We start from the raw sequence: 23,918 nt of genomic DNA on the forward strand, positions 1-23,918 counted from the left end.
TCTCTATATTAAATTACAAGGATACAGAAAGAGATTAACCAGGCAGAAGAAGAACCAAGTTACTGTGGCAGAGTAAAAGTCTCTCCAATAAAAAATGGATGGCAGAGATGGGGAAAAATTATAGAGAGACCCTGTATTGAAGTTAAAGAGGTGAATGTGATCTTACCCATCTCTGGCTGAAATCCTGATGGAGATACCTGATCATGCTCCTCCATTAATTGCTTCAGTTTTTTAGCATGGAATTTCCCCACATAGTGAGACTGAGCAACAACTGAGGAGCTAAAAATCATGTTGCAGAGATCACAAAATTTGTTTCTGTCCACTACTTCACTCCTATGCATCTGAAATAAGCACAATCTTGTTAGAAAGATTCAATAACTCAAACTTTCGAATTAGAACATCAACAAAGGCCACTCACCTGAAAATTCCTAACATCCATCTTCATTTTCTTATCAGGCACTTCATTTTGTTCCCCATGCATTTGAAAATAAAACCTAACATTTTGAGCATGTTTTTCACTCTAAAAAAATATATATATATAATGTGACTTTGTTTATTCAATAACAGAGGTACCCCAAATTTACACCTCTTCAAATTTGAGGACAGTACCCGTGAATTGAAATATATTTAATGTGTACCAAGTTTACGAAAAGGCTTCACGTGCTTTCAAATCTCTAAATCTCAATTAAAATGAAAATAATGCTGTAATTTAGAGTCCAATAACTTCTAGGTTTTTGTTTTTGACAGAGACTCCTAGATTTTTTTGCCTAATATCAAACTTATTCTTCTTCCTTAGTTACACATCTTAGGCAATATACCCAGCTAAAAGACTGCATGTTCCAGCCTCCCTTTCAGCATGACGTAATCTTGTGACTCTATTCTGGCCAATAAGATGTAATCTGAAATGCTGGGTAGAACTTCTGGGAAGCCTCCTAAAAGGATGGAGGATGAACCCTTCTTCTAACCTTCTTCCCTCCTGCTTCTGGAATTAAGATTTAAAGGTCATCTGGGACTATGGGGGATCTTAAGGACAGAGGCTAGTTCATCAGAGTAGAAAGAGAGAAAATGCCTAGATCTCTGATAATGTTATGGAGCTGTCACATCAGCCCTGTACTGCTTACCTCTAAAATTCTTTTATGTGAGGAAATTAACTCTTCTAGGTTAGGCACATTAGAAAAATCTCTGAACAAATGTAGAACAAAATACGTAATAACGAAAATGTTGGTGTAAATAGAAGGGAAACTAACATTCCTGAACATATACTGTGAGGCAACTACTTACCCTCTCTCTACAGCATTTTAAATTGTGAAATATATACATATAGAAAAGCACAGGAAATAATATAGTTGAAGTACATACCCACTGCCCAGTTTTAACAGATACTATTAACATTTTTCTATATTTGTTTCAGATCTCCTTTTCAAAAGAGGTGAAATTTTACACATACAGTCCTATCTCCTCATGCCAACAATCCCTCCCCTCCTCAGTCTCTCCCGATAGGTAACCACTATCTTAAAGTTGGTCTATATCATTTCTTCTATGCTTCTCTTCTTTTACTAGATATGCATGTGCCCATAAACAGTATTATGTACTACTGTCATTTTTTTAATTTTATGAAAATGGAATCAGTCTATTCATATCCTTTTCAACTTTTTATAACTCAATATTATGTAAGATTTGCCCATATTGATACATATAGCTCTAGTTCATTCATATTACATGCTGCATAATATGCCACTCTATATGCTACCCATCAAGTTACCTACTGAAGGCAGTTATGTTTCTGTTTATTTTGCTATCACAAGCATTTCTGCACTGAACATATGTAAATATATCTCCTAATATAATGTCCAAGAGTTTCTTTAAAGTAGACACCTAGATATGGACTATTTGGCTTATAAGGTATGAGGATTTTCAGCTTTAATAGGTATTATAAAATTTATCTCCAAAGATGTTGAAGCAAGCAACTATATTCCAATAAAAATTAATTAAAAAAAAGATGTTGAAGCAGTTTACAACTCCAAATGTAGCATATATGAGTGATTTGTCTTCCTATATTCTCCTGAAGTGTTAAGTGCTATTAGATTTCAATTTTTGCGAGCATGATGGTTTTGATAAGATAGTTAGTTCATTATCACTTTAACTTGCATTTCCCATATGATCACTTCTGAAGTTAAGTATCTCTTCTATAGCCTGTTTATAACACTTTCCCATTTTTCTATTGGGTTGTTTCTTGTTCTAATTGATATATAGTTCTTTATATATTCTAGATACTAATCCTTTGTTAGTTATATCAGTTATAAATAGCACTCAATCTGTGGCTTGTCTTTTAACTTTATAATGAGTTTTTTGTCATATAAATTTTCCCTACCAGGTATCATGGCATATTTTAAAGCTATACTAATAAGGTGAAATTATTATAGAGGCAGGCAAACAAAGCAATACAATAGAACATAATATTATAAATATATATATATATATATAAATTAACTTATGATAGAGATGCCACTGCAAATCAGTGAGGCAAGGATGGACTGTTTAAATAAATATTGCTGGGATACCTGGTTATCTGTATGGAAAATAATGTTACCACCCTCCATATGTGAAAATCAATACCAGATGGATCAAACACTTTAACCTAAAAAATAAAGCTTTTAAAAGTATTAGAAGAAAACAGAAATATCTATATGACAAAAGAACAAAGAATGGTTTCTTAAACATGTAAGTATAAATACAAAAGGAAATATTAATAAGTGCAACCTCATTAAAATTCAAATCTTCTGCAGTACTGTCCTATTTTACATGAACAATAAATACTATGCTGAGATAGTCTGACACTATTAACCAAGCTGTATACTAAAGAGAAAAAAATCACCTTTTCAAGTAGGATATTTGCACAGAAGTGCTTTCAAATATATGGAAAGTCATGTATAGTTTTGATTTGATTATTTAACAAGCTTAAGTACCAAACTTACAGATGGCACTTAAATTTAAAAATATGCTACAACATTACATAACATAATGCCTTATAGCCATTAAACTATTACAGAAAAGTACAACGATGTAATGATAGGACAAAGTGTTCAGAATATGTTCTTATATGAAAAAGCAAGTGCAAAACAACATACAATTCTCTTTTGTAAAAATATGTCTGTGTGTTTAGAAAGCATACTGGAATCATATAAACTAAACAGAAGTTAATTAAATGATGCTTACTTACAAGCAACAGAATTATGATTGATTCATATTTTCTCATATTTTTGTATATTTTCTACACTGAATAGTACTTCATAAGCCCATAAAAGTAATTTTTCAAATTTAAATTCAAATGGTTCCAACCACAGTTATCACAGAGCCCCTTGATTATATGTCTCTCTTTATTAACTCTAAATCTTTGAGCTTTGGGGTCCCAGGATATGCTAGGCACAATCACATATCTGATTTCACTTAATTCTCACAAGTATAGTAAGAGAGATCTTATGCCCCCATTTTGCAGGCTCAAGAAACATGCTCAGAGAGGTAAAGTGATTTGCCCAGGGTTTCACAACAATGGTGGAGTTAAGACTTGAATCTACGTCCTCTCAATCCACAGCCAACACAATTTCACTATCTGTAATTACAGTAATTGAATCCCAATCAACATAAGGACTGAAATATAGTTGCCAATAAGATTAGCAATGGGCAAAACAAGATGAGGTGTTTAAAAAAGTAGAACTGGCATTATATTTCTTTTAATTAAATGTATCTAGTACTTTTGTTAACACAGATACCAGATATGAAAATAAATCCAATAGTTCATAATATGATGTAGAAATGGGAGACAACACTAAAAGAAAGGAAAGAACACTGGATATGAAATTAGAAGAAATCATTTTTAAGCTTAGTCATGCCAAGATTAGCTATGCAGAATCACTATCCCTCTGGGTTTGTTTTCTAATCAATAAACTAAAGAAGTAAGAACATTATACATTCCTCTTTTAACTCTAGAATTCTATGGTACTGTGCTTAAAAACATGTAGCTAAATCAAGTGCAAGACAAGTTCATTTTGTTTTTATCCTTCATTTACTGTAAAGGAAAACTCTGGAGTTCAATAATATCCCTTGATTCACATTAACTGTTTCCTACACAAGCTTTATAAAACTTCCCTTATATTTACTACAAGGACATGAAGGATATAGTGGCTTGATAGATACAAATGGAGGCAGAATGATGTGAAAAAAAGAAAACATGCTTTGGAGTCAAAAAGGCTAAGTTTAAACCCGAATTCTCCAAACTTAAGCTAGTAAGTTACTGTCCCTCTCTGAGCCAGGTTCCTCATCCATCAAAGGGAAATAACACACAGGATTCTCATAAGAATCAAAAACAGATAATATATGAAGTTTATCTGTTATATTTAAAAACCTATTTTAGATTCTATTCCCAGTATTTTTAACCTACCTCATAATGTGAAATCCTTTGTGATTCAAACTGCAGCACCACTCCACATATATTACAAAAATTATCTGTAAAAAGTTCAGTCTTTTCCTGTTCTTTCCAAGTCATATCTATGAATAAAATAAAGGGTAATGAGACTATATATCACATAAATGAATATTTAGAAGTATCATTTTCATTCTTCAACTACATATTGTTTCATATACCACCTCAAACCTGAGTGCTTGTGAGGCTACAGTAAAAGCTTTTTGCTTATTGAGTATGCAATTTAATATGAGCATAATAAATATGCCTCTAATGTAGGATATAGCAAGTGCTATTTATTTAACATGATAAGCCTAGGCAATACCATTCCAAATGAAAAGTTATGGGGGTACCAGTAACTTCATGAGCTTCGTAGACTGATTTGGGGCACCAATAATGAGCGGCAGGATTAAAAAACCAAGCCTTGGAATTTGTGTTTTATAGTAGACAATCCTTAAAAAGGCATTGTTACAAGACTGTCACTTATCTGGAGCTATGGTTCCAATGTTATCTAAAAATCACACAGAACCACAAAAAAATTTTGCCCACAGTAGGCAAACATTTTCCATTGTTCTACGAACATTAGCACATTCATCTGGCCAAACAAGTCTCACAGAAGCCCCCAAAGCTATAAAGTAATGTTCATATAATACCATCTAGAAGTGTTATTTCTAAATGTTTCTCACTGTAATAAATAACACATGCCAAAATTTTCTGAATTTACACTTGAGGTCCACACTTCTATCTAAACTTCTTAACAGCTGCAATGTATTCCCCCCAAATTTATTAGTGCATCTATAAATCACAAAACATCAAAATTTTGTTTGCTATTTGGCTATTTAAATGAATAAGCTGATACCACACATACTTTCACAGAGAAAGGCCAATGATATATTAAATGGATAAAAAGTTGTAGAACAATAAATACAATACATCCATTTCCAACACTAACAAAAATTAAATATACATCACATATAAAAAATATGGAAAGATATAAATTAAATTTAAAAGTAATTAACTTTGGGAAGTGGGGCTAGAAAAGGAAGAAAGGGAGAAAATTTAACATTTTATTTTCTGTACAACTGTTTTCTTTCAATTTTTGCAAGAATTATGTAGGACTTTCTATTTAAAAACCTTTAGAGGTATTTATTTTAAAAGTTGTGTTGGATATCTACAACTAAGCTTTGTTTTCAGTACCACTGTATGGATTAAAATGCTTACTTAAATTGCATGCTCAAGATAATAATAACTGTAACTAGGAACATGTCAAAAACAAGTTGATGGGGCTTCCCTGGTGGCGCAGTGGTTGAGAGTCCACCTGCCGATGCAGGGGACACGGGTTCGTGCCCCGGTCTGGGAAGATCCCACATGCCGCGGAGCGGCTGGGCCCGTGAGCCATGGCCGCTGAGCCTGCGCGTCCGGAGCCTGTGCTCCACAACGGGAGAGGCCACAACAGTGAGAGGCCCGCGTAACGAATAAAAAAAAAAAAAAAAAAAAAAAAAACAAGTTGATGAACACATAAAAATTTATCCCTATAATATATAGTATCCTCTCTGAATTATTTTTAGGTTGTTTTAAAATATATGATTTCTCTAACTTTGACTCTTAAAGTCAGCAAGGTAGAGAGTTTAACTAAAATGTATTTCAGGACTTGCCTTGTTTCAGAATTAACTACTATATGCAATCTGAGCATAGTGATAAGATATTGAGCTTCCTATTAAATTCTTTAATAATAAGTAAATATTATCATTTGGTGGCAATATAACTTGTTACAGAGGGAAAGTTTCCATTAAGAAGACAAAAGGAAACTACTAATTTAGAGGTTCAACAATTCCTAAAATGTAACTTATTTCTTTCCTAGATCAACCTTTAATTCCAGATTTCCCCACTTCTAATAGTCAAAATTTGACACTGACACTCAAGTTGGGAAATATGAAGGCTAAGTATTTTAACCTAGCCTTTCATTACTGGTAACCCAGATAAATTTCCATGAAGTCCATGAAGTTACTGGTACCCCTACAACTTTCCCTTTAGAATGGTATTGCCTAGACTTATTGCCTTTGACTCATTTTCTCAAACAAGATCTTGGTCTGTTTTTCTTTATTAAGTGGCATAATATTCCAGACTCAAAATCTCAGCCATTCTGCTCCCCAGCAAATCACTGTTTCATGTCAATTCTAGCTTATAACATTATCTGATATCCATCTCTTCCTTTTAATTCCCCATAACACTACCCAAGTTCAGGTCCTCAATGTCTTGCACATCATTTAGCTTTATTGGTATTTACTGAGGTTAGTTTCAAAGTACTATGGTACACATTTTGGAAAGAGATAAGAAAAAAGAAAGAGCACTTATTGAAGGCCCTCTATGTGTAAACAAGATAATAGCTTACCCCTTTAGTTCTTTAAATAAATCTGCAAGGTAAATGATATTTGCCACATTCTGAAGGTTAGGAAATTAGGATTCACTGAAATCGAAATAACTTGTCACATGTGTGGAGCGGAACTTTGTTTTACCTTGACTTTTTTCCATTATAAATACATGACTGTTCCACATGTTGGAAATGACACAGCAAGTGAATAACTCCTAATCTCAAGGAATTTACAACTTAGTAAGAAAGATGTGTATAGCAAGAAACATGGGGACTTCACTGGTGGTCCAGTGGTGAGGACTCTACACTCCCAATGCAGGGGCCTGGGTTCAATCCCTGGTGGGGGAACTAGATCCCACATTCCGCAACTAAGAGTTCGCATACCACAACTGAAAAATCCTGCATGCCGCAACTAAAAATTCTGCATGCAGCAACGAAGATCCCGCAGGCCACAACTAAAGATCCCCGTGCCGCAACTAAGACCTGGTGCAGTTAAATTAATTAATTAATTATTTTTAAAAAGAACTATGATTCCAAGATCAAAATGTCATAAGTGATATAAGACATAAGGTACAGTGGGTTCCTGCTGAGGAGTTTGGGAAAAGCTTTCTAGAGGTGAACAGGTATTGAACTAAGCTTTAAAAGATGAATAAAATTCAGATAAAAAGAGTGGAAAAAAGGTACCTGGGGATACACAAGAATATGAAAGACAATAATTGAAAGTTTGGAATGAGGCCAAATCATAATTGGCTTCATCAGGGCATTTGGACTTAATTCTGCATTCAACAAAGGAAAAGAAGTGATTAAAAAGGGATATGAGAGGAGCTTCAAGATGATGGAAGAGTAAGATGCGGAGATCACCTTCCTCCCCACAAATACATCAGAAATACATCTACATGTGGAACAACTCCTACAGAACACCTACTGAACGCTGGCAGAACACCTCAGACCTCCCAAAAGGCAAGAAACTGCCCACGTACCTGGGTAGGGCAAGAGAAAAAAGAAGAAACAGAGATAAAAGAATAGGCACGGGACCTGCACCACTGGGAGGGAGCTGTGAAGGAGGAAAGTTTTCCAAACACAAGGAAGGTCCTTCCCGGACAGAGACTGCAGGCGGTGGAGGGGGGCAGCTTCGGAGCCACGGAGGAGAGTGCATCAACAGGGGAGCAGAGATGAGCATGAGACGCTAAGGCTGCTGCTGCAGCAATCAAGAAGCCTGTATGCAAGCACAGGTCACTATCCACACCTCCCCTACCGGGAGCCTGTGCAGCCCGCCACTGCCAGGGTCCCGGGATCCAGGAACAACTTTCCCAGGAGAACACACAGCGTGCCTCAGGCTGTTGCAAGGTTACGGGGGTGTCTGCCGCTGCAGGCTCAGCCCACATCTGTACCCCTACCTCCCCCCGGCCTGAGTGAGCCAGAGCCCCCGAATCAGCTGCTCCTTTAACCCTGTCCTGTCTGAGTGAAGAACAGAAGCCTTCAGGCGACCTACACACAGATGCGGGGCCAAATCCAAACCTGAACCCTGGGAGCTGTGCGAACAAAGAAGAGAAAGGGAAATCTCTCCCAGCAGCCTCAGGAGCAGCGCATTAAATCTCCACAATCAACTTGATGTACCCTGCATCTGTGGAATACCTGAATAGACAACGAATCATCCCAAATTGAGGAGGTGGACTTTGGGAGCAATGATATGTATATTTTTCTCTTTTTGTGAGTGTTTATGTGTATGCTTCTGTGTGTGATTATTGTCTGTACAGCTTTGCTTTCACCATTTACCCTAGGGTTCTGTCTGTCCGTCTTTTTTTTTTATTACTTAAAATTTTTTTCTTAATAATTATTTTCTTAATTTATTTTATTTCAGGTTTTAATTTTTTATTTATTTTACGTTATTTTATTTTATCTTCTCCTTTCTCTCTTCCTTTTCTCCCTTTTATTCTGAGCTGCGTGGAGGACAGGCTCTTGGTGCTCCAGCCAGGCGTCAGTGCTGGGCCACTGAGGTGGGACAGCCAAGTTCAAGACACTGGTCCAAAAGAGACCTCCCAGCTTCACATAATATCAAACGGCAAAAATCTCCCAGAGATCTCCATCTCAACGACAAAACCCAACTCCACTCAATGACTAGCAAGCTACAGTGCTGGACAACCTGTGCCAAACAACTAGCAAGACAGGAACACAACCCCATCCATTAGCACAGAAGCTGCCTAAAATCATAATAAGGCCACAGACACCCCAAAACACACCACCAGATGTGGAACTTCCCACCAGACAGAGAAGATCCAGCCTCATCCACCAGAACACAGGCACGAGTCCCCTCCACCAGGAAGCCTACACAACCCACTGAGTCAACCTTAGCCACTGGGGACAGATGCCAAAAACAATGGAAACTACGACCTGCAGCCTACGAAAAGGACACCCCAAACACAGTAAGTTAAGCAAAATGAAAAGACAGAGAAACACACAGCAGATGAAGGAGCAATGCAAAACCCCACCAGACCTAACAAATGAAGAGGAAACAGGCAGTCTACCTGAAAAGGAATTCAGAAAAATGATAGCAAAGATGATCCAAAATATCGGAAATAGAATGGAGAATATACAAGAAACATTTAACAAGGACCTAGAAGAACTAAAGAGCAAACAAACAGTGATGAACAACAAAATAAATGAAATTAAAAATTCTCTAGAAGGGAACAATAGCAGAATAACTGAGGCAGAAGCACGGATAAGTGACCTGGAAGATAAAATAGTGGAAATAACTACTGCAGAGCAGAATAAAGAAAAAAAAATGAAAAGAATTGAGGACAGTCTCAGAGATCTCTGGGACAACATTAAGCGCACCAACATTCGAATTATAGGGGTCCCAGAAGAAGAAGAGGAAAACAAAGGTACTGAGAAAATATTTGAAGAGATTACAGTTGAAAACTTCCCTATTATGGGAAAGGAAATAGTTAATTAAGTCCAGGAAGTGCAGAGAGTCACATACAGGATAAACCCAAGGAGTAACACACCAAGACACATATTAATCAAACTATCAAAAATTAAATACAAAGAAAAAATATAAAAAGCAGCAAGGGAAAAACAACAAATAACACATAAGGGAATCCCCAAAAGGTTAAAAGCTGATCTTTCAGCAGAAACTCTGCAAGCCAGAAGGGAGAGTCAGGACATATATAAAGTGATGAAGGAGAAAAGCCTACAACCAAGATTACTCTACCCAGCAAGGATCTCATTCAGAATGAAGGAGAAATTAAAACCTTTACAGACAAGCAAAAGCTAAGAGAATTCAGCACCACCAAACCAGCTTTACAACAAATGCTAAAGGAACTCCTCTAGGCAGGAAACAAAACAGAAGGAAAAGACCTACAATAATAAACACAAAACAATTAAGAAAGTGGTAATAGGAACTTACATATCACTGGTTACCTTAAATGTAAATAGATTAAATGCTGCAACCAAAACACACAGATTGGCTGAATGGATACAAAAACAAGACCCATATATATGCTGTCTAAAAGTGACCCACTTCAGACCTAGGGACACATACAGACTGAAAGTGAGGGGATGGAAAAGGATATTCCATGCAAATGGAAATCAAAAGAAAGCTGGAGTAGCAATTCTCAAATTAGACAAAATAGACTTTAAAACAAAGACTGTTACAAGAGACAAAGAAGTACACTACATTATGATCAAGGGATCAATCTAAGAAGAAGATATAACAATTGTAAATATTTATGCACCCAACATAGGAGCACCTCAATACATAAGGCAAATACTAACAGCTGTAAAAGGGGAAATCGACAGTAACACAATCATAATAGGGGACTTTAACACCCCTCTTTCACCAATGGACAGATCATCCAAAATGAAAATAAATAAGGAAACACAAGCTTTAAATGATACATTAAACAAGATGGACTTAATTGATATCTATAGGACATTCCATCCCAAAAAAACAGAATACACATTCTTCTCAAGTGCTCATGGAACATTCTACAGGACAGATCATATCTTGGGTCACAAAGCAAGCCTTGATAAATTTAGGAAAATTGAAATTGTATCAAGTACCTTTTCCGACCACAACGGTATGAAACTAGATATCAATTTCAGGAAAAAATCTGTAAGAAAAACAAACACATGGAGGCTAAACAACACACTACTTAATAAACAAGAGATCACTGAAGATATCAAAGAAGAAATCAAATAATACCTAGAAACAGATGACAATGAAAACACGACGACCCAAAACTTATGGGATGCAGCAAAAGCAGTTCTAAGAGGGAAGTTTATAGCAATACAATCCTACCTTAAGAAACAAGAAACATCTCAAATAAAAAACGTAACCTTACACCTAAAGCAATTAGAGAAAGTAGAACAAAAAAACCCCAAAGTTAGCAGAAGGAAAGAAATCATAAAGATCAGATCCGAAATATATTAAAAAAGAACTGAAGGAAACAATAGCAAAGATCAATAAAACTAAAAGCCAGTTCTTTGAGGAGATAAAAAAGTGGAGAAACCATTAGCCACACTTATCAAGAGAAAAAGGGAGAAGAGTCAAATCAATAGAATTAGAAATGAAAAAGGAGAAGTAACAACTGACACTGCAGAAATACAGAGGATCATGCGAGATTACTACAAGCAACTCTATGCCAATAAAATGGACATACTGGAAGAAATGGATAAATTCTTTGAAATGCACAACCTTCCGAGACTGAAGGAGGAAGAAATAGAAAATATGATCAGACCAATCACAAGCACTGAAATTGAAACTGTGATTAAAAATCTTCCAACAGGGGCTTCCCTGGTGGCGCTGTGGTTGAGAGTCTGCCGGCCGATGCAGGGGACATGGGTTCGTGCCCCAATCCGGGAAAATCCCACATGCCATGAAGTGGCTAGGCCCATGAGCCACGGGCACTAAGCCTGTGTGTCCGGAGCCTGTGCTCCGCAACGGGAGAGGCCACAAGAGTGAGAGGCCCACGTACCGCCAAAAAAAAAAAAAAAATCTTCCAACAAAAAAAAGCCCAAGACCAGATGGCTTCACAGGCAAATTCTATCAAACATTTAGAAAAGAGCTAACACCTATCCTTCTCAAACTCTTCCAAAATATAGCAGATGGAGGAACACTCCCAAACTCATTCTATGAGGCCACCATCACTGTGATACCAAAACCAGACAAAGATGTCAAAAAGAAAGAAAGCCACAGGCCAATATCACTGATGAACATAGATGCAAAAATCCTCAACAGAATACTAGCAAACAGAATCCAACAGCACATTGAAAGGATCATACACCATGATCAACTGGGGTTTATCCCAAGAATGGAAGGATTCGTCAATATACGCAAATCAATCGTGATACACCATATCAACAAATTGAAGGAGAAAAACCATATGGCCATCTCAATAGATGCAGAGAAAACTTTTGACATAATTCAACACCCGTTTATGATAAAAACCCTCCAGAAAGTTGGCATAGTGGGAACATTTCTCAACATAATAAAGGCCATATATGACAAACCCACAGCCAACATCATCCTCAATGCTGAAAAACTGAAAGCATTTCCACTAAGATCAGGAACAAGACAAGGTTGCCCACTCTCACCACTCTTACTCAACATAGTTTTGGAAGTTTTAGCCACAGCAATCAGAGAAGAAAAGGAAATAAAAGGAACCCAAATTGCAGAAGAAGAAGTAAAGCTGTCACTGTTTGCAGATGACATGATACTATAAATAGAGAATCCTAAAGATGCTACCAGAAAACTCTGAGAGCTAATCAATTAATTTGGTAAAGTACTAGGATAGAAAATTAATGCACAGAAATCTCTGCATTCCTATACACTAATGATGAAAAATCTTAAAGAGAAATTAAGAAAACACTCCAATTTACCATTGCAACAGAAAGAATAAAATATCTAGGAATAAAGCTACCTAAGGAGACAAAAGACCTATATGCAGAAAATTATAAGACACTGATGAAAAAAAATAAAGTTGATATAAATAGATGGAGAGATATACCATGTTCTTGGATTGGAAAAATCAACATTATGCAAATGACTCTACTACCCAAAGAAATCTACAGATTCAATGCAATTCCTATCAAACTACCACTGGCATTTTTCACAGAACTAGAACAAAAAATTTCACAATTTGTATGGAAACATAAAAGACCCAGAATAGCCAAAGCAATCTTGAGAAAGAAAAACCGGGCTGGAGGAATCAGGCTCCCTGACTTCAGCCTATTCTACAAAGCTACAGTAATCAAGACAGTGTGCTACTGGCACAGAAACAGAAATACAGATCAAAGGAACAGGATAGAAAGCCCAGAGGTAAACCCACGCACATATGGTCACCTTATCTTTGATAAAGGAGGCAAGAACATACAGTGGAGAAAAGACAGCCTCTTCTACAAGTGGGGCTGGGAAAACTGGACAGCTACATGTAAAAGAATGAAATTAGAACACTTCCTAACACCAAACACAAAAATAAGCTCAAAATGGATTAAAGACCTAAATGTAAGGCCAGAAACTATCAAACTCTTAGAGGAAAACATAGGCAGAACACTCTATGACATAAATCACAGCAAGATCCTTTTTGACCCACGTCCTAGAGAAATGGAAATAAAAACAAAAATAAACAAATTGGAGCTAATGAAACTTAAAAGCTTTTGCACAGCAAAGGAAACCATAAAGAAGATGAAAAGACAACCGTCAGAATGGGAGAAAATATTTGCAAATGGAGCAACTGACAAAGGATTAATCTCCAAAATTTACAAGCAGCTCATGCAGCTCAATATCAAAAAATCAAACAACCCAGTCCAAAAATGGGCAGAAGACCTAAATAGACATTTCTTCGAAGAAGATATACAGATTGCCAACAAACACATGAAAGAATGCTCATCTTCATTAATCATTAGAGAAATGCACATCAAAACTACAATGAGATATCATCTCACACTGGTCAGAATGTCCATCATTAAAAAATGTACAAACAATAAATGCTGGAGAGGGTGTGGAGAAAAGGGAACCCTCTTGCACTTTGGTGGGAGTGTAAATTCATACAGCCACTATGGAGAACAGTATGGAGGTTCCTTAAAAAACTAAAAATAGAACTACCATAAGACCCAGGAATCCTACTACTGAGCATATACCCTGAGAAAACCAAAATTCAAAAAGAGTCATGTACCAAAATGTTCACTGCAGCACTATTTACAATAGCCAGGTCATGGAAGCAACCTAAATGCCCATCGACAGACAAACAGATAAAGAAGTTGTGGTACATATATACAATGGAATATTTCTCAGCCATAAGAAAGAACGAAACTGAGTCATTTGTTGAGACGTGGATGGACCTAGCGACTGTCATACAGAGTAAAGTAAGTCAGAAAAACAAATATTGTATATTAACGCCTGTATGTGAAAATGGTACAGATGAACCAGTTTGCAGGGCAGAAGTTGCGACACAGATGCAGAGAACAGACGTGTGGACACCAAGGGGGGAAAACCATGGTGGGGTGGGGATGGTTGTGTGCTGAATTGGGTGATTGTGATTGACATGTATACACTGATGTGTATAAAACTGATGACTAATAAGAACCTGCAGTATAAAAAAAACAAAGAAAAACAACTAATACTAAACTTTCTTTGGGTTATTTGTATGGAAATACATTAATATAAATGTTTCAGACATTACATGAAATTTCTAAAAATCTTGTATGTTCTGGTATAATGTTATATGTCATAATTCTAGTTATTACTTTAAAATGTATATTTCAGAAATAACTAAATATCCTTGTCAATTGCATTAATATGAACTTTCATCAAATCTTTAACCATGGTCATTTTTAAGTCTTTTGTCATTTACAGACAGTTCTGGGTGTACTCTGATGCTTTCACAAAAATGTTCCTATAAAAGGGTTTCATCTTCAAGGTGTTCATGGAAAAGACTCTGACAAATACAGGTTTCTGGTAACTGAGTATACTGCTGAACTGAATGAATAAGCATTTTCAAAACTCTAATGGAAAACTGGTGAATTCATAAAAGTGCTAACAAAAGGTCAAGATGAAAAAAAATTAATTACATGGGACTCAGTGAACTGATGAGGATGATTATAATTTTTGTGACCTTTTGTTTGAATAAAAGAAAAATCCCACAGGGACTCAAGAGACAAAAAATATAGAAATCAATTTTCACTGCAAAGTAAAGGAGCTGTTACAGTGGAGGATTACTGGACTGAATGGCAATATTATGAAATAGTATGAGTGTGTTTCGTGTTTGGTAATTGCAATCATTGTTGCTTTTGTTGTGGTCATCCAGTTACAATGTTTGGTGTCAGTTTATTTATCTCTTTTTTTTTTTTTTTTTTTATTTATCTCTTGTAAAAATAAAATACAGTGAAAAATAAAACCTATGATTTTGATTTTAAAATTTTAATTATTTTGCTCTTTTTATAAAATCTTCAGTTTATGAGCGAATGAATGTATGTTTCATAGTAGTTTAAAATACTTCATGTGACATTGGAAGATTGTCTCAATTTGGAAAGCAAAGCAATTATGCCAGTAGGTACTCAATCAATGACAAATGTTGTTTATTAGATAACTGCTAAGAATATATTTTATAAATTAACCCATATAATGCTTTATCAGTATTATGGTCTATCTGATGATTGTTAAATATGCCAACAACTTCAAGTGTTAAATAAATTGCTTCAGTCTGGAAAAAAATTAATTCTAACAGTTGGCTAATTATTCTTCCTTAGTACTAACATTAGATATATAATATAATGTGTTTTAGTGTGCCTATAGTATTTGAAACACCATGGGCAAAGTACAGATTTACAGTAAACGATGGTGGAGCCTTGATAGTTTAGGACTCTGGCTAGTTACCCTTAAAACTGCTTTTTCCCCAATTATTTTTTTATTTTATAATTTTACTATCAAGCACTACTATTGGGCTCTATAATATAGCTGTGTCTAGTGCGCCTGTATATTCTGGGCACTGAACCAAGTGCCTGGCACAGGTGCATGTGAGCCTGTGCACACGCGCACACACACAGGTGTTCAATAAATGATTCCTGAACAAACGAAGGAAAGGCTATTAACTAGGTTTTCTTATGCTGCACTTGAACTTACTGAATAACATCAAGACAAAGGAAAGTCTTGTTAGGTAATGGCTGTGCAAACAGATCATTAACTAAATTAAATGCCAGCATGTCCTCCAATCTAAAAGAGAATCCATTTAATAATTTCTTTTTCTTAAAAGGAAGAGGGAAATAAACAAGAGGGCTTTTGTTTATTTTTGTTTTGATTTTTACTATGATCACATGGCAACATCAATACTGGATGAATATTCAGTTTTGAGCCATTAAACATTTTTGAAAAACTTCACTGAATGAAATGTGAAGGGTCCCTCAAACTCTCATGAGTCCCCTTGCCATGAATTTGGGGTAGGTATGTGCTTTTTTCATGTGTGTTCACTTGGCATTTCTTTTATTTGTTGATTGTTTTTATGCTGATTGCCCAATTTCCCACTTGTAACCTTTCAGAGTTTCTAATCTTCCTTGCTTGGCAATCTCTAATCTCCACTGATATTTGCTCATTACCAACCCCAAGACAGATGAAATCCTCCGGAATGTTGACTACAGTTGAAAATGGATCAGCAAATGCTTTATCAAACAACTTTTAATGGTCCTATCTGGAGTGGATTTATAATAATCTGAATCTTGACAATTCTTTGCCACCTGTTAGAGCCATCTCTTAACTAAGACTTAAAAAAATAAACAAGCAAAAGACATTGGCACACCACCAAGAAACATTTTTCTCTCTTCTCTTTTAGCCACTATCATAATTGGTAACCACTTATGGCATTTATAAATATCTAAACAAAAATATTTTGAGACCTAATAGTGTTTTGGACAGTGTACTATATCAAATATGCAAAATTTGTTAGGTGAAAATTTAAGAGTTTTGGTTTGGACTGAACAGTTAATGAAGGATATTTACCCAAAATGAAATGGTAAGAGATAATTTTTAGGTAGCAATTATATTTGGTTTCTCATATCTTAGTAAATTGTCTCAACACTTACAACACAGATTTCATTACTCACTGAATGTCAGGTCATAACTCTCGATGAAGGTTTCTATGGCTTATGAATCACTGTTCCAGTGTACAGCCATGGAAATGCCATCGAAAGATTATCAATGCAGAACTGCAAAATCATGGTTCATGCTTTCAGATCTGAAATCAACCTCGAGTTTGGCTACTCCATTACCTCTATTTAAAAAATGTCAAGACCCAAATCCAGGAAGCTTGGGATCTGTTCAGGGTCAGAAAAATCTAGCGGATAAACTAACAACAGAAGCTAGATTCACTACGCCAGACCCCTATTCAAGGGCTCTCCTCATTTTTACCAGCTAGTAGTAGTACAGACAGGGTATTGCTGCTACTTTCTGAATTTATTATCTCTTAAAGCCATTAATACTTGCATATCAAAGATAATGCAACCAAGCCAGTCACAGAGCCAGGCAAAAAGGCATTTTTCCATAAGATGCTGGTCCTAAACCTTACTGTGAAAAGGCCATGAGAGCCAAACTGAATTGTGATCTTCACCCCTGAAAAACTGTTCTCTCCTTCCTGCTGGTTATAGACAGAAACTTTGGTATAAAAACAAAAAATCCAGGAGATTTCATACTTTCATCCCAGAACAACTGTACAAATGCAGCCTGACTGAATGCACTAAATAATAGTCTTTCAAAAGTTGCTTTCAGTAAGAGAGTTAATAAATTAAAAAAACATCATGTTACAGTGTATTTCTAACTTCCATATTTAGTAAGTGCCATTTATGTAATGTGCATATGACAAATATTGTAAGGGATTTTTTTTTACTGCTTTGCCATTCCTCCAAAGTGAAAGGAGTCAAAGGTTATGGGATATACAATTTAAGAATGTGAAGAGAAAATTATTTTTATGGGAAAATTTTAATGCAGTGTCCTCCTAAGAAAAAGTAACTTACATTATTTTACTCTATTTTGGCGTCCACAATCTTTCACTTTGGAGGCAAATTAGCAGCATACAGTGACACAGAATATACTGGAAATAATTATGAACTTTACTATGGCAAAATGCTTTACTGAGATCTTCTGCGGTGGACTTGGTCTCAACCACCTAAGAAGCATTTCCAATACTGCTTTAAAACACATTTCAATGGCAAATTTTACAGTTTGCTATTAGTAGGCTGTTTACAAGTATATAATATACTTTGTGTGAACTAAATACCACTTCTACTGAAATAGTCAAGAAATATCTTTTTATGTTAGGAGTAATACCTGTTGGTAGGTACAAAAGCACTTATTAAAACCAAAACCACCTTAAAGATGGGCATGAAAACCTTGCTTTATAAGGTCACACCCTCAAATAGCCAAAGAAAATTCTAAAATCTGTGCTTCTCCCTCTCTTCTTTCCTCAGCACAACCCCCTCCACCAGACCCTACGATCCTAAAATCCAACCGATCCTACCTTAAAGCTCAATATACACTCTAACCTCCCCAAATGTCTAATGTTGTCTCTCCTTACGTACACTACTGCAAGTTTCTGTGCTGCGAGATGCTGAATTTCCCCAAAGGGAGATTTCCTCCCTCTCGTTTCTTTGGCCTTTTCTCTCTCATCTCTGCCCCTTCTCTCCGTCAGTCCCCCTTCCCTTACCCTGACCTTCTAGTTCCACTGCACTTTTCTACCTTGCCTCCTCCGCTTTCACCAAATCACACCTCAGCTTCCTACAGAGAATACTAAAGCGCCCTGACTGGGAGAGAAATTATGTGGTATTTTTTTCCCTTCGAACTCCTGCCTTGTGAATACCTGCAGTTCCTTTTCCTGGGGGCCATCCTTCTCGGGGCAGGGGGAGGTAGGGAAGCCCTTCTCTGCTTCGTCCGTCTGGTACATTCGGGGCTACAATGGCGGGGCGGGGCGGGGCGGGGCGGGAAGGGGCGAGGTTGGCCTTTACTGCGCCACAGCAGGTGGGGGGTGGGGCGCTAACGAACCGCGCCCAGTCCGATCTCGGACTGACTGAACTGAGGCAGCGAAGGAGACGGGGCCGCCCCCACACCCCGGGACGGGAACTCACCTTCTCTGAGGCAAGGGCGGGTGTCTACTTTAAAACTACTGTCCCCCCTCCCCGCCGCCGCCATAGTGGAGCCGCCAAAGCCGCCGCCGCCGTCGCCGCAGCCACCGGCAGGCGGGCAGGCAGGGGTGGAGGTGGCGGAGGAGACAGTCACAACCGCTGCCGCCGCCGCCGCCGCCGCCGCGCAGGCGGTGTAGGAGGAGGAGGAGGCGGCAGAGACGGTAGCTTCCTGAGGGGAAGACTCCGCCGCCAGCGGTGTGGCTGTACTCCGTGCCGCCGCCATCGCAGCGAGGCGCGGACAATTGCACTTCGTCTCTTTCCAGTTAAGTTCCTTTGTCTCCGCCTCCTTCTTAGCCCCGCCCCTTGCCCCTCTTCTCTCTTTGGCTCAAGCCTCGTTCTCACTCCTTCTCTCCACCAATAGGAACGCTTCAGATCCGCGGGCCACCCCTCCCCTCCCCCCATGGCTCGGCGTCACCCGCCTCCCTTTGGAGGGGAAGCAACGGTGACCAAGGGCAAAGGGCAAAAAGCGCGGGATGTAAAAGCACGTGGGCCTCACACAGTGAAGCTTCTTCCGTTGGAGGAGCTAATCTAAATCCAATTTAAGGTAAAAAAAATGTCTGGAAACCAATTTATTTCACCCCATATGTTCTCCTGCCTTTCTTACAGCCCTCAGTGAACAGAAATAAGCAGAAGCCTTGGTCATGAAGTGTTTCATCATGGGCCCTAAGGTCCTGCTTAACTATGGATCTACCCATCTAAATTACAATAAAAACCTGGGAATCCAGTACCCAACCAAAAAACTAGAATATTACTTATAATCTGAATCTCCTCACCATCTTTTCCTCAACTTCCAAAGAAACCAATATCTTGATTTATGTTATTATTTCCATACCCCTTTTACATACATTCTAGCCATAGATGTGTGCCTAAACCATGTTGTTTTGTTTTCAAATTTAACAAAAATTTATATATTTTTCTAGGTAGCGTTTTGGGGCTTGTTTCTTTCACTAAAATTTTGTTTCTGAGATTCATCCATATAGCTGTAGTTCACTCACTGTCAATGCTGTACAATATCCAACCATTTCTCTGTTGATGGGTATGTATCATGGTGCATCTGTGCAAAAGTTTCTCTTGGGTATGCTCTCCTTTCCAGTCTCACTTCCATTGCCCTATTTCAAGTACTCATCATCTCTTGCCAGAACTATGACATCTGTCCCACTGGTCTCCTTTTCTCTGATCTCAAACCCTCCAATCTATTTCCATTTTGCTGCCATTTATCAATAGCTCACCTTTGCTTGTTAGACAGTCAAAGGACACACCTTTGCACTATTAGTCTCCCCTCTTACTTCCTTATCTCATCCCCTTCCACTGCCCCCACCTCCCCACACTTCTTTTACTTTATTATTTAGCTGTATTAAATCTTCTTACAGATTCCTATAAAAACTGTTATTTCATGATGTAATGCTATTGTATATATTGCTCTTTCTTCCTGAAATGCCCCTTTCCCCACATTAGGCACCTTCCTACTGAATCCTTATACACCCCTGGAAACACAAATAATACATCACTTCTTCCAGGTAACATGTCCTGTCCCTGCTTAGACTTAATTCCACCCTCCTCTGTGCTACACCTATATCTTGTGCACATTTTTATTGTGTGCCTCTCTTGTCCATAGCCTGGGACCATTTTGAGACAAAAGACAGTTTGTTTTATTTCTGACTTCTCATGGTCCAGCACAGTAAAGTCCTAGGGCAAAGGTCAAAAACCAGTGGTCCCCAAGCCTAGGTCCCTAAGTCCTTAGGTCTGGTCCACAGATATGTTTTAACTGCACAATTATTTATTTACTTGCCTGTCAACATTTGAAAGGGGCATTTCATACAAAAGAAAAAAGTCTCTTAAAAGCATTTGAAGATTTGGCAGTATTGGTTGTGTATTCCTGACTGGCAACAACTGGCTGGAGCTGAATAGCAAATTCAGAGACTTGGAGTGCTAGGCTCTTAAGGACATTTTCTATGTTGTTTTTGTGGTTCAATAATTTACCCAAGATTACCTGAGTCATTAGGTGGTTTCTCTGATGTGCTTTCCTGTCCTTCTCTAAGTTAGTGCAGCATTCACTCATCAAAGAAACTACTGGAAAGATCATGCACAAGAAATATTCCACTGAAATAGCCAGTAGGACAAGGTAAGCATAAAAAGGAGTATTACTTTATTCCTTCCAATATGCGAGGGGGAATCCCTCAAAAGCATTGTTTCTGAAAATACGAATCACAGTCTGCTGTATAAGAACTATTCAGTCAGAATGTCCTGGGAGTGTGCATCACTCAGGATTCAGTCAGCAAAAGAGAAACTGCACTAGGTATTTCGAACAGAAATGATTTAATATAGGGAATCAGGTATTTTTTAAAAATTAGAAAGGTTAGAGGACTAAAACTCAGAGGACTTTTCCGAATACTGTCAGCTAGTATTGGATAGCCTTTCCATACCCTTCTGTGCTCTCCCCTGTGTTGCAGAAGCTGGAAGCCTATGAATTACATTTCCCAGACTTTTTGGCCAGCAGGATTCTGAATATGGTTTAGGTCTCACCAATGGTAAACATTTTAGAATAGAATGGAGATAAAAGCCATTCTTTACATGCACTCCAACAGGTACAAAACATGAGTTTTTGTGGTGGCCTTAATATTCTTCTGCAAGGTTTGCACCCAAAGGCTTTGGAGGACCTGTAAGATTAGCAATGGTTTTCTGGAGCCCGCTGACCTCTGTGTGACAGTTACAATTTCCTGTCTTTGGACTATAGCAGTCAACAAATATTTATTAAATTATAGAGTTACTTCTTCCTTCTTAGGCACTATGGAAAATTCTGTGTCTGCTGTTCAATCAAACAGTAAAAAGAGGGGAGAGGATAATGCATGAAGTAAAAGAAAGTAGTTAATTTTCTGCACATTCCCCAACTCCATTTGGTGACATGCCATAAAACAAAAATGCCACCAAATCTGAGTTATACACTGTGACAATATGCACCTACTTTCCTGTCTTCCTCTTATACTTCTCATTGCTCTCTGACAGTAATGCTATTAAGTGAATGACAAAGTAATTTCTTTCACAAGACGGAGGAGGTGGAATGGGGCAGAGAGTAACAATTGATGAAAGCCTGCTATGGGCTAGTCTTTTCCCATAATTTCCCAGTCATCTCACAACAGTGATATTACACTGGGCTCATTAACCCTGTTTAAAGAATGCACTCAGCCTCATGGATGTAACTAACTTTTCCATGGTTTTCAATTTAGTGATTGAAATGGTTTGTTTATATCACTGGACCAGAGGGAGGAGGACAGTATTGGTTGAAATGAGTTTTAACTACCAACTCCCCAAATCATAGAGAGAAGACAGGGGTGGGGGGTTGTGGAAGTGGGTCTAAGGTGGAGGTCAAAAATAAATAAAGGAGTGTATCTTTGAATATTTGAGAAATCAATAAGAAAAAGCATACCAATTGCTATTTTGCTATTTCTACAGTGAAACATAATATGCATTGTTTGGAATAATGTGGGGAAATTAAAAATTCATTATTACCAAATACGGTACACTTAAAGATATCAGAAAATGGAAAAAATAATTAGAACATAATTTAGTGGCATATAGCTAGTGTGGTTGACATAATAGGGAGGGTGGGAGGGAGGGAGACGCAAGAGGGAAGAGATATGGGGATATATGTATATGTATAGCTGATTCACTTTGTTAAAAAGCAGAAACTAACACACCATTGTAAAGCAATTATACTCCAATAAAGATGTTAAAAAAAAGAATCTAAGTAGAACAGTGATGTTCAAATTTTATCAACAAATAAATCAAAGCTGAAAAACAATGGCAATCAAATATCCGGTTGTTCAACAACAGTAAAATTAAAGAAAAGCAAACAGACACATTGATATGTACAAATAAGAAAGACATAAAATAGCATGTATAATGTGACAAAGTTTTAAACAAAAAATATATACATATGAACATACAGATATAACAACTGAATTATGTACAAACACATAAAATGTATCTGCAGAATACTAAGAGTATTTCATATTTCTCCATTGTTGAAGCAGTAATATAGATAAAATTATGACAGCATAAGATATATCTCATTAGGAATTGATGTTATAGAAGTGTATTTTTATTAATATGAAAATTGTCAAATATCTATACAGTTAAATGAAAAGGAAGTTATACAGAGACTTCACAGAAAGTATATCTGTGTATGCCTAATGTCTTGGTCTCATGGTATACACTTAAGTATATTCTCATTCTTGTTCTCTGCTCCCCACCCCCATCACACAGACACATAGACAGACAGACAGACAGACACCCCCCCACACACACACACAGAGAACTCTCTTGTCAGTCTAGAGAGCGTCTGAGGGGAATATCCTACCATGTGATTTAGCATCCAGATCTCTACCAGAATCACTCTTAATGCTCCATATGCTCCATAAACATACAGAAAATTCTCACTGGTTGGGAACTACAGGGAAGTGTTTTCCTAAACCTAAGTTTATTGTCTATGATGGGTTAAGGGAAGAACAGTTTAGGTATTGGTCACTTTATCACCCAATGGAGTTTGGAGTCAGGGACAAATTTCAGCACCCCACCTTCACTTGTTTCATATGCTTTCCTGACTTCTGACTTTTACATTTTATGTTATCCATCCTCTTTACATCGCCATGCAGCTCTTGCTTTAAGAGACATCAACTGCCCTCTTAGGTCCTATTTAGAGTTGTTCTTTCAGCTAGAGACTACTCAGCATTAAAGTGACAATGAAGTTAAATAAAAGTAATTGCCTAAGTAATAGTATGAGCTAGAAATTTTTTTTAAATTTAGAACTAATCTTACTACCCAGCCAATAATTATTTTCTGTATGTAAATAATGTCAGAATAAATGTCACTGTAGCCATTTTTTGTTGTTGCAAAAGGTGGTATTTCACGTGAGCATTTAAAAAA

General features: G+C 37.3%; 1 protein-coding gene across 1 annotated transcript in view; it reads right to left on the minus strand.

Moving 5' to 3' along the window:
• The window catches only part of ZMAT1 (zinc finger matrin-type 1), a 40,552-nt gene extending 21,569 nt beyond the window's left edge, over nucleotides 1–18,983 (minus strand). Inside the window, exons 1-4 of the mRNA XM_032618728.1 lie at nucleotides 18,939–18,983; nucleotides 4,439–4,545; nucleotides 419–520; nucleotides 167–341 (exon numbers count right to left, since the gene is read on the minus strand). Of these exons, the coding sequence (XP_032474619.1) occupies nucleotides 167–341; nucleotides 419–520; nucleotides 4,439–4,543 (382 nt within the window). The 5' untranslated portion in view covers nucleotides 4,544–4,545; nucleotides 18,939–18,983. The remainder of the gene's footprint in view (nucleotides 1–166; nucleotides 342–418; nucleotides 521–4,438; nucleotides 4,546–18,938) is intronic.
• Between the last annotated feature and the right edge of the window lie 4,935 nt (nucleotides 18,984–23,918).

This window comes from Phocoena sinus, chromosome X (genome assembly GCF_008692025.1).
Source record: "Phocoena sinus isolate mPhoSin1 chromosome X, mPhoSin1.pri, whole genome shotgun sequence".
Taxonomy (NCBI): Eukaryota; Metazoa; Chordata; class Mammalia; order Artiodactyla; family Phocoenidae; genus Phocoena; species Phocoena sinus.